General features: G+C 38.3%; 3 protein-coding genes across 7 annotated transcripts; 1 reads left to right on the top strand and 2 right to left on the bottom strand.

Moving 5' to 3' along the window:
* Positions 1–798: 798 nt before the first annotated feature.
* Positions 799–3,176, bottom strand: mrpl44 (mitochondrial ribosomal protein L44). The gene is made up of 4 exons (XM_077566072.1): positions 2,900–3,176; positions 1,777–2,245; positions 1,463–1,641; positions 799–1,380 (listed from the first exon to the last, which is right to left on the bottom strand). Exons 1-4 carry the CDS (start codon positions 3,073–3,075, stop codon positions 1,203–1,205), a joined length of 1,002 nt encoding a protein of 333 aa, XP_077422198.1. The 5' UTR covers positions 3,076–3,176; the 3' UTR covers positions 799–1,202.
* Positions 2,964–6,459, top strand: dnaaf1 (dynein axonemal assembly factor 1). 2 transcript variants are annotated; one of them, XM_077566071.1, is made up of 3 exons: positions 2,964–3,471; positions 3,571–4,248; positions 5,160–6,459. In XM_077566071.1, the coding sequence occupies exons 1-3, from the start codon at positions 3,327–3,329 to the stop codon at positions 5,828–5,830; spliced, it is 1,494 nt and encodes a 497-aa protein (XP_077422197.1). In that variant the 5' UTR covers positions 2,964–3,326; the 3' UTR covers positions 5,831–6,459. The 2 variants fall into 2 exon arrangements, with proteins under 2 accessions (XP_077422197.1, XP_077422196.1); XM_077566070.1 differs by having other exon boundaries at positions 2,964–4,248.
* Positions 6,460–6,877: 418 nt separating this feature from the next.
* On the bottom strand, positions 6,878–13,688 carry mffa (mitochondrial fission factor a). 4 transcript variants are annotated; one of them, XM_077566075.1, is made up of 8 exons: positions 13,600–13,688; positions 12,636–12,848; positions 11,539–11,707; positions 11,327–11,418; positions 10,414–10,578; positions 7,777–7,833; positions 7,505–7,589; positions 6,878–7,418 (listed from the first exon to the last, which is right to left on the bottom strand). In XM_077566075.1, exons 2-8 carry the CDS (start codon positions 12,842–12,844, stop codon positions 7,287–7,289), a joined length of 909 nt encoding a protein of 302 aa, XP_077422201.1. In that variant the 5' UTR covers positions 12,845–12,848; positions 13,600–13,688; the 3' UTR covers positions 6,878–7,286. The 4 variants fall into 4 exon arrangements, with proteins under 4 accessions (XP_077422201.1, XP_077422200.1, XP_077422202.1 ...); XM_077566074.1 differs by having other exon boundaries at positions 13,436–13,635; XM_077566076.1 differs by lacking the exon at positions 10,414–10,578 and having other exon boundaries at positions 13,436–13,635.
* Positions 13,689–14,689: the final 1,001 nt, after the last annotated feature.

The raw sequence follows: 14,689 nt of genomic DNA, 5'->3' as shown, positions 1-14,689 counted from the left end.
GGGGTGATTACAGACATAAAGATATTTGCTCGCTGAACTATCAATATTTGTGACGTGAGCAGGACGTACGTTCTTGTGTACTCTTAGTCATTAGAAATTTTTTAAATGTTGATATTGTTTTCTTCAATAGCTGCATTTGACAGGGGGTTTCCCCAACAAACTATAATAGTTTAATTATTGACTCATACGACATGCCTGTTTCTGTTAATTAAACTGATTTCATTTAAATAAGATACGATTTGTTCCGTCGTCACCAAACAGCAACCCCGTGGAACCGAGCGGAAGATAATTTAGAGATATCCTGAAGAGAACGCAGCATGAGACGTCAAATCAGTTATCCGAACAAGATAATTCTCTCTACGTCTTTAATTTTTTTTTATTATTATATATATATATATATATATATATATATACCAAACTAGAGCATAATTTAATGAATATCTATTACTGTATTTAGCAATTGCCTAAGGCTTGTTATACTGTATTATATATATATATATATATATATATATATATATTATAAACGTAAACTACCCTGGGCACCATAAATGTCTCAGGAATTATTTATTCCATTAGAACGTTTCAATTTAATTATGCATCATCCGCTTAATGGAGAGGAATGTAAACAAAATAATTGAACATAATCGAAAACTAATTTGGGGAACTACGCAATTTTAGTGCCGAATAACACTTGCTTGCCTAAATAAAGTTTCTATTCTTATAAGTGCCATCTCCAATAACTTGCACGTGCAATTTAATTTGAGCATATGTCACGCAAGAAAAGAAGACAATAGCATGTATGTACAGATTGCATACTTTATGCCTCATTGACATGACAGTCTTAATGATTATAAAATCACTTCAAGCAGAAATATACATCATCACACATTATTTGTTTTAAGTTAACACATAACTGAATATAATTGCAAATGTAAATTACCTGTATATTTACACCGTATTTTCAATACAAAGACAAGGCAGTTTTGTAACACTGTTTTCTGTAAGTCACCCAGGGCAAGCAATAGATTTTCAATGTATTCTTAAAGCGAATACAAAACCTGGAACTTGCAAACTATTCTTGTTTAGATAGACATTTAAGACCACAAAACAGACAATGATCATGGAAAGTACATTATTTTGCTGACGCTAAGTAGGGAAGATGTTCTCCAGCTACACGTAGCAAAAAAAACAAGTGTTCTTTTTTAACTGCTGCTGACTGTTTGAAGTACAGGATGCTCATGCTGGGCCGGCTGTGGCCTAAAGTCGAAGGGTTGGCGGTTCTCATTGTAGCCATAGAGTTTCCTTAGGGCCACACGAGCTGCCTCCTCTTCCGCTGCAATAAGCGTCTCACCTGGACCCTGCGCCAGGAGCTTCTTATCACTGAATGTAAAAAATGGAAAAAACAAAATAAATAAAACACAAATCAGATAAAATACATATATGTTAACTGATATACACATACCTGTACAAAGCAACAAAATAGAGCGGCAGAACGGTGCTGGACCCAGCAGACCTGATGAGGCGGGGCTCTGGTAGGGGAACATTCCTCTTATTTAGTTCCTCCACCAGAAGTCCCATAGGATTTACCACTGTCCACATATCAAACAGGTCTTTTCCAATTAGCTGGGAAACTAAGAAATCCTGAGGTAGAAAAGCATAACATGCATAAATCCTTGAGAAATAAACAAGAATATTAAACACATCGTTTTCAAACAGACAGCTGAGCTACACAAAGGTCTCTGACCTCATTATTTGAACTGATCAATCAACTCTCACCCTTAGGAAATATCCAGTGCGCTCTGTTCCACTATTGTCATGTAGTGCTCCAATCACTGCCATGAACGTAGAATGAAGCACATTGTCCGGGACGGGGAATTCTAAACTCATGGTTAGATCCTCAATGCCAAGATTTCGAGCTACATCGCTGATTAGGGTTACACTTGTGAGGTGTCTCACAACACTTTCCACCCCTTGTGTTGGCAGGCTGGGAAAATTAGCACTGCACCAATCAGTAAGGAAGCTTTTTGTGAAGGCATCTCCCCGTGCACTCAACTCAATATTATCATTCAGCGCAAGAGCTGTGACTTCAAATTCCATGTCCAGCTCTTGTCTCCTTTTCAGTTCCGCCTGCAGGTAACAGGGATTTATGAAAGCTATTTTCAGTTCCTCCAGGGAAAAGTTCTCATGGAGGCGGGTGCTGAAAGCCTGAACCTCAGCATGGTAATCCCAATTGGGCTCCTGAGATCTGAAAGAAATCAGATGTGTAGCTGATTAGTGTTGTATTTTGAGAAACAAATCATGAAGATTTTTGTAGAATTGATATAGGGTTTAAAATGAGAAAATGAACCATCCAAATTAAGTGCACTTGTAGTAGTAAATGACCCAATACAAGATCAAAAAGCTATGTATTGCAAACTTGTAAATAAAGTGCTCAAATCGATTGCCCCTATCAGTTAGACAGTTAAATAGTACATAGTTGGACTTTATGTTGAATGATGCTGAGTGGTGTTTATGATCGATGTTAGAGGGCAAACTATTAAACGCTTCATAATATTGATACAATAATATTCTTCAAAATACATCATTTGAAAACGCTCCTTCATGCGTTCATACATATATCTCTTGCATTGACTTTCAATAAAGTGTGCGAATATATTGTACCTGACTGCAAAAAACTATTGTTCAGAACTAAATTGTTCTGCATGGGCACCAGCATTGCTAACTTGCTATCTGGGCTAGTAGAATACACCATTGCATGCTCACGGTTTTCAAGAGACTCAGTTATAATTACACAACAATGCAATACAATATTTCACGCATTGCTTGCATTAATAGTTAAATAAACAACTAACTAATCCAAATCATTAAATTGCCTTGTTTTAGCCGATGTTAGCCTCACCTTGGTTTCGGAGGTGGAGGACCTTCAAGCTTTAGCTTTCTTGCCATAATTTGTATGTAGGACCTCATCCAACGCTTTATCCCTCGAACCTGCGTGACCGTGACATTCCAACTCAAATGTTGGCAGTATGTCCCAAACGTTAATGCGCCTCGATTAAAAATAACCCTTGACGCCATGCTTGCTCTTTGACAGCGATGTACGTCAGCTAAACCAGTCCGACCGGAAACAAGTGACAATAGCCGGTTAAGGGAGCGTTACCATAGGAACCAAAACATCAACTAACACATCAAGTCATCTGCTGATTGAACGACACGCGGTTAACAATTACTTCTTCTTCTTCGTTTTTTTGTCGGTTGGCAAACAATTTAAGAATATTTTTTTTTAGACCTCTACAATTAAATATAAAGCGCCAGACACCTTTTACGCAATGTTGGTTGCTGAGGTTGGTGAAACAAAACCTGATGGAACGTCAACAGCCATTCAAATGGAACTTCATGGAGACAGCGAAACATCATCTCAAGTTGCCACAAGACAGGATGGACGTGAAGAAAAGAAAGAACACGGAAAGTCAGGTCCGAGGATGACAAAGTCATTTTTAAAAGACCACTGTAAGCAGTACAAACTCTACTCAACACCTTGCCTGAATGACACCTTGTATTTGCATTTTAAAGGTTTTGCCAGCATTGAAAATTTGGAGGAGTACACAGGACTGAAATGTCTTTGGCTAGAAAGCAATGGACTGCAACAGATCGGTAATTTGAATGCACAGGTTAACCTTCGCTGTCTGTTTCTTCAGCAGAACCTCATCCGCAAACTGGAAAATCTTGAGCCTCTAAAAAGCCTGAGCACTCTAAATGTCTCCAATAACTACATACAGACCATTGCGAATCTTTCCTGCCTTCCTAATCTTACTACTCTGCAGATTGCCCATAACAAACTGGAGGCAATTGGGGACATAGAGCACCTGAGTCAATGTCTATCCATATGTGTGCTGGATCTGTCTCATAACTTATTAAATGATCCTGGTATTCTTTCTGTGCTTGAAGTCATGCCAGAACTACGAGTCCTTAATTTGTCAGGAAATGAAGTTGTGAAAAAGATCCCCAACTACAGAAAGACCCTGATTGTCCGCCTCAAGCATCTTACCTTCCTTGATGACAGGCCTGTTTTCCCCAAAGACAAGGCGTGTGCAGAGGCTTGGGCACTTGGTGGAATTGAGGAGGAACGCAAAGAGAGAGAAAAATGGAACACACGAGAAAGGAGACAAATTCAGGAAGGCTTGGATGCTTTGGCAATGGTTCGAAAGAAAGCCCAGGAGAAACAACACACGAAAGAGGACATTGAGAGAGGTTAGCAGTTTTAATATTCATATGTCTGTTTGCACATATTTATTCATCTTTCCAAAGTGCACAAAAACACGAGCTTCGATGGCTTCGGAGATTTTTGTATGCCAAGTCTTACTTTTTTATATATATATATATATATATATATATATATATATATATATACATACATATAAATCCAATCGTTGACATAGAATAGATTGGCTTTGACCTTGGCATACCGTCAAAACCCTTGTCTAAGGTCATAATTCACCAGTAGTTTTCATTTGTTAAAAAAGTCAGTTTGTAAAATAATACATTTCTGCCACAAATCAACAAACAAAACAAAAAAAACACACAAAACATCCACTATACCCATATTCACATTTTATCAAAATTTGATATGATTATCTCTTAAAGCATAGGATAGGTTTTGGTGGTGGTTGACCATGACCTTTCGTAGCCATATTCAACATTAAAAAGATCAACAAAGTGCACCAATTCTTTTAAGTGATTAGGCCTACATATAAGTAGGCTATTTAAGTATAAATATTATCTATATTATAAAATTGAATACTAACCTGTAATCATTTTGTCATTATATTATTCTATAAATATACAACTGACATCACATTTGGCAAGACACGCTCACCTCACAGGTCTCATTACTAGTTTAACGGCATGCTCTAAGAAAAACTAGGGGCAGACAAAAGTCTACATGTAGCTTCTGCCTCAGAAAAGAGGGGAGCCGTGATTGGTCGTTACGTTACCTGAGCAACTGTGATGTCATTTCAGTCAACAGCAAGTGGCGACATGGCCACCCCCAGAAATGGATAAAAATATTTTGTTAGTGTGCACTCGAGTGACACCAAGTACAGATAAAAAATTCCTTGTGTTTCATAATGTATAAAGATGTAACAAGTTCTGGTCAATTTCAGGTGAAACCAAGACTTTACCTAATCCAGAGGCTTCTTGTGAGGAACCACCTGTAGAGAAAATGCAAGTATTTGTTCAGGACACCTTGGATGCCCATGAGGAGTTTACACAAAGCAAAGCCAAACAGTTTTCCCACAAGAAATATGATAAGGAATTGCACAAAGAAACAAAAGAGGAAGATTATGGGGAAGAGCCAGAGAGCGTGGTTCTAAGCAATGATGCAGGGCAAGAAGTGAACATTGCACATCAACTACTTCCTTTGGAAATCGGGACGTCTCCTGAATCATCACACGGTCCTGGCCCACTTGTGACCGAACTGGTGGAGGCAGAGCAGTTGGAAACCATTACACTAACTACTCCACTTCACATTGATGATCTGCCTGACTTGGAAGATATGGAGCCAGAAAATATCTCAGAAATGACTTCCAATGTGATGGTGAGACCAAGAATAGAAGAAATCATAGGGGATAACAGTGAGGTTGAATCGGGCAGGAAAGTTAACCCTTTAAATGCAGATAATCCCGTGTGTTTAACTGTGTGCAAGTCAACCAAAGCTCCTGATTCATCATTAATATATCCAGAAGATCTGGATGCTCCTAAACCAGGTGCAACATTCAAAACAAGTCAAATATCCTTTAAACCACATTGCCTGATTGAGGAGCTTCAAAATTGATTTTCTCTGATAGAGGACACAATCTGACTGCTAAACCTGTTTAGGTTGATGATTTTTGTAACACTACGTTAACTTTAGGGGGGAAATGGTGCATTGACAAACAAATCAAAATCAATGATCCAGATTTGTGAGTGTATTTTGTATTAGTTTGTCATAGAAAAGACTGATCCTCAAATTTAACTGAAGGTTTGTTGCTAGCAGGGTTATTATAGTTTTGGAATTTTCATTTTAGTTAGTTTTTATTTCGTTTTGAATTTTAAATTTCGCTATTATATTTACTTTGTTATTTTGTAAACATAAAATGTAGATTCACTTAGCTTTAATTCTTAATTTTGCTAAAGATTTTTTTTTTAATTTTAGTTAGTTATTTTTCATTAACTAAAATAACATTGATTAGCGCATACTCCTTTATGTTGCGTTAAATACAAATGTCCCTTTCAGTGACTGTCATGTTAGGAAGGATGTAGTGGGACTGCTAAACTTTGATTACCATGAGTAAGACTTGTGTTCTCAGTTGAACCTTTGGGATCAGCTAGGGCAGGCTTCCTCACTCCTGGTCCTCAAGAGCCGGAGTCCTGCATGCTTTAGATGTTTCCGTCCTCCAACACAGCTGATTCATATAATTGGCTCTATCAGCAAACTCTGCAGAAGCCTGGTCTTTAGAATCAGCTGTGTTGGAGGATGGAAACACCTAATACCTGCAGGAATCCGGCCCCTGAGGGCCAAGAGTGAGGAAATCTGAGCTTCGTGATATGAAATGTCTATGCATAGGACTACAAATGTGTCTGTCTTCTATTTTCTACAATTCTTGTACAAGATATTTGATTAAAATCTCTTGGAATTCATGTAGTCATCAAAGAGAATGTATAAAGATTCACAATACTATTTTAATAGCCTACTTTGATCCTTGACTTCTCCTGTGAAACATGATTTCCAGGTATTCAAACAACCAGATCAAAACTGACTCACCTTTACAGGCATCTTTCTTACATCCACTGTTGATAATAAATATGTAACGTAATTACACACATCTGTTTCACAGCTCCATTTTCTTTGGTAAACAAGAGTTGCACTTTATTAATGACTCCTTTCTAAAGCAATACATATTTACAACAAGTCATGCCTAGCATTGCTTAACATTTATATTTAGAAACAAAATATAGCATTACTCCTTTCTAAAGTGATACATATTTACAAGTCATGCTTAGCATTGCTCAACATTTGTATTTAAAATCAAGATGTGGCAAAGCAAAAAGCTAACAAGAACGTAAAAGTAAAAAACAAACAAAAAAAAACTGTACATGTCCGTGTAATAAATAAACCAAAAACATGAGTGCATCGTGCAATACAATAGGCTACTGTCTTGCTCAGATGGCAGCAAGTGTAACATGTCACACACAGCATAGGAATATTATCTTGACTTGTTTTGTAGGGGTAAGCGCAGCATAAATGTACGTTAACGTCTTAACCACACCCACGTGTTGACAAGCCAGAAAGCTACAGTGACAGAGTACAGGATCATTTCCCGTTTTGCTCGCTCCTTATTCTCCTCTTCCAGAAGCTGGAGCCGTCGATTTAACTTGATAAGCTACAAATTTAAAGTACAATTTTTTTTCAGTTAGTTTTGCCAGATCCGCTCACTAAATACTACTGATGATGTTACGAAGAACCAACCTGTCGTCGGAGTGTTGCTGCATCTACAACGGTCATGTCGTCAGAGCCCCCATCCAGAGAGGCTTCATATGTTGATAATGCAAACCTGAAACAACAGTTGCATAACAGCCTATGTTAAAAATGTCGTTATATACATCATGCAAAATAGTCTATGCAATTTCATTTATTCCTTTCAAGACAAATGGTGCATTGAATGAGAGGAACAGGGTAATAGGTGAGGATGGGTAAAAGGTGAGGAAAAAAAATGAAAAGTGAGTGCTACTTGATGTTACCTGGACTCATGCAGGGGGTTGGAGCTTGAAGCTGACCCCCCTCGCAGTGATGGTTTTCTACAGGGGTGAGGAAATACAGGTTTGGGAAAAAGGGGAAAATAAGAGCTAGCACTTGCACAAAGCACTGTTCCACAAGCATGCAAAAATGAGGACACCCATCCCTTACCTATACAATTGTTTTGACAATTTGCAAATGCGGTACGGCTTTCATTTTAGCTGAATCAATTTCACCTCATGTAGTCTGAAGTTCAGTCAAACCACTTTCCTTGTTTGGTAAGAGTTTACTTTTGCTAAGTAGGCTTTGAAATAAAATAAGCCTATAAAAGTTGACCGAAGCCATTTGTTACCAGTAATTGTCAAATCTTATTTTCAATAACAGTTTTAAAAAGTCAGTTTTCATTGTGTGCATATGAACAAAAGGCACAAAGACAGTAAATAAAAATGGTACACTTGATGGAAACCCTGGGGTACAGTTCATGTATAACTAATAAATTAAGATACTTCAACAAATCATGAAGTTCACAAAAGGATAGCAGTTTTGTACTGCAATTGTTAGGTACACGTAGGCTTTTGGTATTAATATAGTGTGCATAATAGTAACGAGGTGCATATTTTGCCCTGACTGGCAACTTGCCACCAACTCCATTTTGCCGTTAAGCTTGCGAGAGCTACAAGTACAAATTCTGCGCCAGTGAATGTATGTACCCAGTGTTTCCCACACCATGTTAATACTTGGCCACCAGTGCCATCATCCAAGAAGTTTTCAAGAAATTTTATTAAAAATATATTTAAAAAGGAAAAAAAAGTGTTGCGACAGGATATACTGCATGTAACGTTAGTTCGCTGTCACTCACTTGGGGATCGTGAGGCTAGAGGAGACCCAGCTCACGTTCAAATCTGCCTCCCATCCCCACCGCCGGAGTCCACCCACCCAAGTGGATTTCAAATATGTGGGAAACACTGCTGGTATACTAAGTTGTGGCAGAACGGTTACAGCAGTCACCCCAAAAGTGCAAGGTTACGGGTTCGAATCCTATATACAGACGCTCCCCTACTTACGAACATTCGAGTTACGAACAACGGTACATACGAACATGTCTGCGCGCATGTCAAAAAATGTTCGGAAAGAGATGCTGTAAGTTAGATTTTGTATTGCGCACCTTTTTCCGAGTACTGTAGTGCTTCTTTCCGCCGCTAATACCGACGCTTGGCGCTGTGAGAGCTCACCCAGCATTGGAGGCTCAACAACGTGTCGAGGAGGAGGAAGAAGAAGAAACGCCTGTCGCTCATAGATAAAGCCATCGCACTCTTCGAGCAGCAAGACCCAAATATTGAACGTTGCACAAAGGTTGCAAATCAATTGAATGATACCATACAGTGCTACCGCATCATTTATGATGAAAAAAGAAGAAAACTGTGCAATCGTCGTTAGATCGCTTCTTTCGGCCAGTTTCTAGTAAATCCTCCAAGGAAGATACTCATCAATCCTCATCTTCTTCTCCTCGACCCTCAACCTCTTCCTACATTGAAGTTACGGAGGAGGAAGTAACTTTTGAAGCCCATTCCAGCGACGACGAAGAACCTTTCATGATATAAAATCCTCCTCTTCCTCCTCCTCCATCAAATCCTTAAGCATCGAGTACATCTTCCAAAAGTAAGTTAAACTTCATTTTATTTATCTTATTACGTACATGTACATACTGTGTGTGTCTCTCGCTCTCTCTCTCTAACATACGTAGTACAGTACTGTACGCATTCTCTTTAAACATAAATTATAATACAAAATATAGCACTGAAGCAACTTACGAACAAATTCACCTTACGAACGATCGCTCGGAACGTAACTCGTTCGTAAGTTGGGGAGCGTCTGTATATATATATAGATCTTTTTTACATTTTCTTGACAGCATCATATATGCACTGGGAGTTATGTTTAGGTTTAGACTAGTGATGCTGATAGCCCATCTTCGGTGGCAAAACAAAATGAAAACTTTGTGAAGACACAGAAGGGTGTGAAGTGAAGCTGGAACCATACCCAGTGCATGACTTGGTCCAGCGATTGACCAATCAGAACTGTCCACGGCAAAATAGCATGAGCACAAGAGCTGCCGGTCACAGCAAAATATCCGCTCCCTAACAGTAATTTTGTTAGTGAACGTTACATTTTTAACTGTTGTCTGGAGGATTATGAGAATATTTCAGATGGTTGGTACAGGTTACTAAACCGAAGGGTCTATAACAGTTTATTTCAGTAATTTAGCATTTTGTTATTTGAAAATTGACTCTTATGCACACATCGCTTCCCCATTTGGTGTAAGGTGGCAAACGCTTACCGTAGTGACATTGTGACAACATGGGAAACGTGTTAAAACTCAAAAACGGCAGATGTTATTTTTCAGTGAGTTGGCTTCCCAGAAGCTTGCAACATTTAGAAAGTGGAAACTGTTATGCTGTCTGACCTTTCCACCTTAATGCATTGGTCCATTACGAAAATGACTTTTAGCTTTACATATATAAAAAATAACTATCCTATCTGACTGATCAGAACTGTGATACTGGTGGGCTTGACTGCTAGAAAAGACCGGCATCAAGTCTCCTTACTGGCCGAATGAAAGATTGTGGCAATTGGGAGGTCACCTGCGAGGGTTTTCATCCAAGACCTCAAGGACCTTCTGGTAGGCCCGACGTGTAGTGCACTGGAGGAAAGATAAAACGCCACTAGCGCTGTACAGGTTGTGTTCTTCTTCAGCCACAGTGGAAGGGGAGGGGGGGTGATGAGTGGCTGGGGGGGATGCTGTTGCACTGCTTGGAGGCAACCATTTAGAGCAGCCAATTTAGAGAAAATAATAAGGAAACAGGGAGAGAGAAGGGAGCAGGGAAGGACAGGGGAGAGAAATGAGGAAAAGGAACTATCCTCAAATTTGTCAGTTCTGCGGCGGTGTTAAGAAAAGCAACACTGCTAAATAGCTTGAGAAGCTAATGTCACATCCAAAGCATCAAACAAAAACAGCCAGGAGGATGGCATGCAAATCGGAGGCCTCAAGAAGGCAAATCATTTTAATTTGAATTACAATCTCTCACATGCATTATTATTTTTTTTTAGTAATGCTGTGACCATGATTAAAAAATGGCAACTTTTTATCTTGAATGCCCATGAATTCTACTGTAGCAACTATGCAGAAAATGCAAAGCAGGAGATAAGAAAATAAATCAATGTGTGTTAGGAAAAGGGGACTACAGCAAGTAGGAAAGCCATATTAAAGTACAGTAATGGGGAACTTTCCTTCCCCATTTCAAAGGTTCTACACTTGGCTAAGATTTTAACATTTTTTTTCTTATTTAACCATTAATTCAAATTAAATAGTTGATATGAGACCAGTTTTAATTGATTAATGAAAAAATGCCCCTATCCACAAAAAAAAATGCTTACAAATCTAGCAATATAGACAACGTCTCTATCACAAAAAAGGGGGAAAGATGAAAATAGAAAGAGGCAGGAATAAGATGCAGCATGCAAGGACATAGTACCAATGTCTGAACAAATACTTACGATGAATCGTTATGCATTAGTTGACTGCTATGACGGACGGCTGCGTTCTCACTAGCTGAGCGTTCTCGTCTCGATCGCCCTTGGGGCCGCAGCTAAAAGAAACAATGCAATTTTCAATGACTAACTAAGATTTACTGTAAATCAGAGATTTATTTTTCTTAATTGATTTTCCCATACTGTAATGGAACAGGATTGATTGCTCCGTCGCTTACCACGGCCTCACTATCAGGAGTTGCTCGATGCTCCTCCAGGAAGTCGAGAGGTCGCTCACTTAGTGTGAGCACTCTCGGTGGGGTCTTCAGGGACAAGGCTTCTATCGGTGTTGACTGGATTAAATCAAGGTCTCTTGGCCTTGAAAACTGGTTGTCGTCATTACCTGAGGTAAAAAGAAACTACTGTATGTCATTTAGGCCTTATACCTCCCAGAGTTTGTGCCTTCATTACAGATATAGCTGCATGAGCTCACAGTACCTAGCTTAGTAACTATTATTATAAATCAATTTAAAAAAAGTCAGTCGAGATTGAAGATAAGTTACTACCACAAATAGTAGTTCAATTATGTGGCACGGAGGAATTGAGGAATAGCTAGTACATACTACAAATAACCCTGAAATTCCGGACCCTCCAAGCTCATCTTGGCCAGCAGCTTGGAATTTTAGCAGTTGAGAGCAGAGTTAGAAATCATGTAGTCGACAAGAGCCACACTATTTACCGAAAGAGCTTTTACTCCACACATATAATTATATAAGCGCATTTATAAAAAATAAAAAAAGAATAATGCATAGAACTGTGCCAGAAATTGCAATATATGCAACAATTGATTAACCGATGAATTGGGTTAAGAGTTAATTTCCATTCCTTAAACACGACATAATTTCATTGACAGTGCAGAAAATGCACAAATATAAATGACCTACGATTCAGTTACTAGTGTGGTCCATAACATGTCAGTAAATAGGCACAAAAAAGAACCATTGTTTTCAAACATAAAAACAGATGCTAGTAAATTAATGTTTTATTTTGATTCTACATAAAGAATCAGTCTGCTTTCATGGAGGACTACAGCAATCTAACATTTACTGCTGAGAGACAGAAAGCCAATATCATTGTATGACCAACCAGTCACTAAAATAATCAAATAAATTCCAAAGGCAACACTTCATCACAGTCTCTTAAAGTAAATATATTTTCTAACATGCTGTATCTGGTAGGTGTCAACAGTTGTACCACAGATACAAAGCCACCAATTAAGAGGAAGTCTTGGATGTTTTAGCAAGGACACTGACAAGTACCGGTATACAGACCTGAGACAACAATTCTTTCCGGGACCTGCATTATGACACTGTGAGGAAGCTGCTGTGAACCAACGTTGGAGTCCTGCTGGGCTTGTGGTGCCACTTTAAGCATCTCAGGGATGCGCATCCTTTGGCTGATCCCCTCTGTGTACTCCAGGTCATAGTGGATGCGATTTATTTCTGCCATCTCCGCAATGGGAGAGGGGAATGTTGTGCCGCTCATTTGGCTGTGCAGAAATAAAGGAAACTTTTCTGACTCCATCATTAGTTATCAAATACAGTCAATAGTGACTACATAGTGACTGACTCACTACGACACACTGATATTTACATCCCGACTACTAATGCCATTGGGAGCCATTTAAAATGTACAATGTAAAAACAAATCACATGATGAAAACATTCCCCTAAGAGTGAAACTGAAGCTGATCAGCTGATAATTTCAAAACAGTACACGGACACAGAGGACAAACTCGATGCAACTATTAGTTATTAAGTGGCCAACGAAAATGGTCGATTAGAAGATCGAGTTAATCACAATAATGACATGTATTCTTTTACAGGGCTGTTAAAATGCAATTCAAACAAGCCATGTTTCTTCTCAATAGCATTGGCTGCTACATAGCGGTCACCCTCAAACTTGTTGAAACTACCATTCGCAATTATTTACGTAAAATACGATTGGACTGTTGTGCTGTGCCCTCGTTTAATTAAGGTTTCTATATCTGATATTAAAAAAACTTTGGCCAATATTACAGTGCGTTTATGACGCTAACCAGCTAGCATTAGCACCATTGAAGCGAAGAGTTCAAACCTGTTTTTTTTCCCTTTGCGCTTTTGCTGAAGGTAGCTATTTCCTCGAAATGTTTTCTAATCAATAGGTTAAATCCTGAGTCGCGTGAAGACCTTTACATTTGCCCCAAACAGGTGGAAGTAAAATTCCAAAAGGCGGGAGTTGTCAGACAGTATGTTGCTTACTGTGTTAAGTTACAACCAAGGAGGAACTTCTCTCAATCTGCTGCGTGCTCTGTAGGACAGGAAGGTCCGAATCGTCACGGGAAGTGACGTCACTGAGACGACCGCTCAAATTAAAAGCTATAACGTTTTTACGAGCAAAGTTGTACGTGTAAACTCATTTGTCACATTAGGTACACTTGGACAATATTACGAGAACACTTGGAATAATATCCATCAATATTGTATTACATCATGTATTACTATTAGAAAGGTAAATCATAAAAACAGTAAGTGACTGAATTGTGAGCATCAACATATTGTGGAAAATAGCTTGTAATGTAATATTTGTTGCAACAAATCTCTTAATACCATTAAACAAAATATGTGTAATGGACAAATGTAGCTTTTGGTTTGCTCTTTGAAGTCCCCCCCACACTTAAAGGTTTGTCACAATAAATCAGAATATCAGGAAAAAAATGTAATTATTTCAGGAGCTCAATTTAAAGAGTATAACTCATATAGGTGCATCAAAAATCTTGGGAAAATAGTTTTGTACCAGTAATTTGAGTAATATCAATGTTAAAAATATTCTTGTTTATTTCTTTTGAAATGTTCTTCTTACTTGAGATGGTGAATTTGAGGCTTTAGCTAATTTCAACCGTGAGTTATAGTCATAAATTATTCTTCAAAACATATGAATATATTGTGTCAATCATAGAAATGCAATGAAATTATTACATAGTGAATCGGGAGTTTCCCTTTTTGAATTTTAACTAGTACATAAATTAAGTTTTCCATGATTATCTATCTATCTATCTATCTATCTATCTATCTATCTATCTATCTATCTATCTATCTATCTATCTATCTATCTATCTATCTATCTATCTATCTATCTATCTATCTATCTATCTATCTATCTATCTATCTATCTATCTATATCTATCTAGCTATATATCTATCTATCTATCTATAGCATCAAGACACAATGTAGGCTATAGCTCACATGGTGTTGTTGAACTCCCGATTTCGAGGTCAGTGCTACTGGAGGTTGTCAAGCAGGCAAGCCACTCTGTGAATGTGGGTGGTGCGTTTACGTGCAAACCTGTTG

This window comes from Vanacampus margaritifer, chromosome 5 (assembly GCF_051991255.1).
Source record: "Vanacampus margaritifer isolate UIUO_Vmar chromosome 5, RoL_Vmar_1.0, whole genome shotgun sequence".
Lineage (NCBI taxonomy): Eukaryota > Metazoa > Chordata > Actinopteri > Syngnathiformes > Syngnathidae > Vanacampus > Vanacampus margaritifer.
This window is presented reverse-complemented; position numbering and strand designations above follow the sequence as displayed.

Bases quoted from the DNA above. Each gene is read 5' to 3' on its own strand.
- mrpl44 (XM_077566072.1), bottom strand. From the start codon at position 3,075: ATGGCGTCAAGGGTTATTTTTAATCGAGGCGCATTAACGTTTGGGACA. The intron at 2,246-2,899 runs GTGAGGCTAACA...GATTTCTTTCAG, and splicing joins CCTCCACCTCCGAAACCAAG to ATCTCAGGAGCCCAATTGGG. The intron at 1,642-1,776 runs GTGAGAGTTGAT...TTTCTACCTCAG, and splicing joins GCACTGGATATTTCCTAAGG to GATTTCTTAGTTTCCCAGCT.
- dnaaf1 (XM_077566070.1), top strand. From the start codon at position 3,327: ATGTTGGTTGCTGAGGTTGGTGAAACAAAACCTGATGGAACGTCAACA. The intron at 4,249-5,159 runs GTTAGCAGTTTT...GGTCAATTTCAG, and splicing joins GAAAGAGGACATTGAGAGAG to GTGAAACCAAGACTTTACCT.
- mffa (XM_077566075.1), bottom strand. From the start codon at position 12,844: ATGAGCGGCACAACATTCCCCTCTCCCATTGCGGAGATGGCAGAAATA. The intron at 11,708-12,635 runs CTCAGGTCTGTA...GTTTCTTTTTAC, and splicing joins GTCCCGGAAAGAATTGTTGT to CTCAGGTAATGACGACAACC. The intron at 7,419-7,504 runs GTTGGTTCTTCG...TTAAATTTGTAG, and splicing joins CAGCAACACTCCGACGACAG to CTTATCAAGTTAAATCGACG.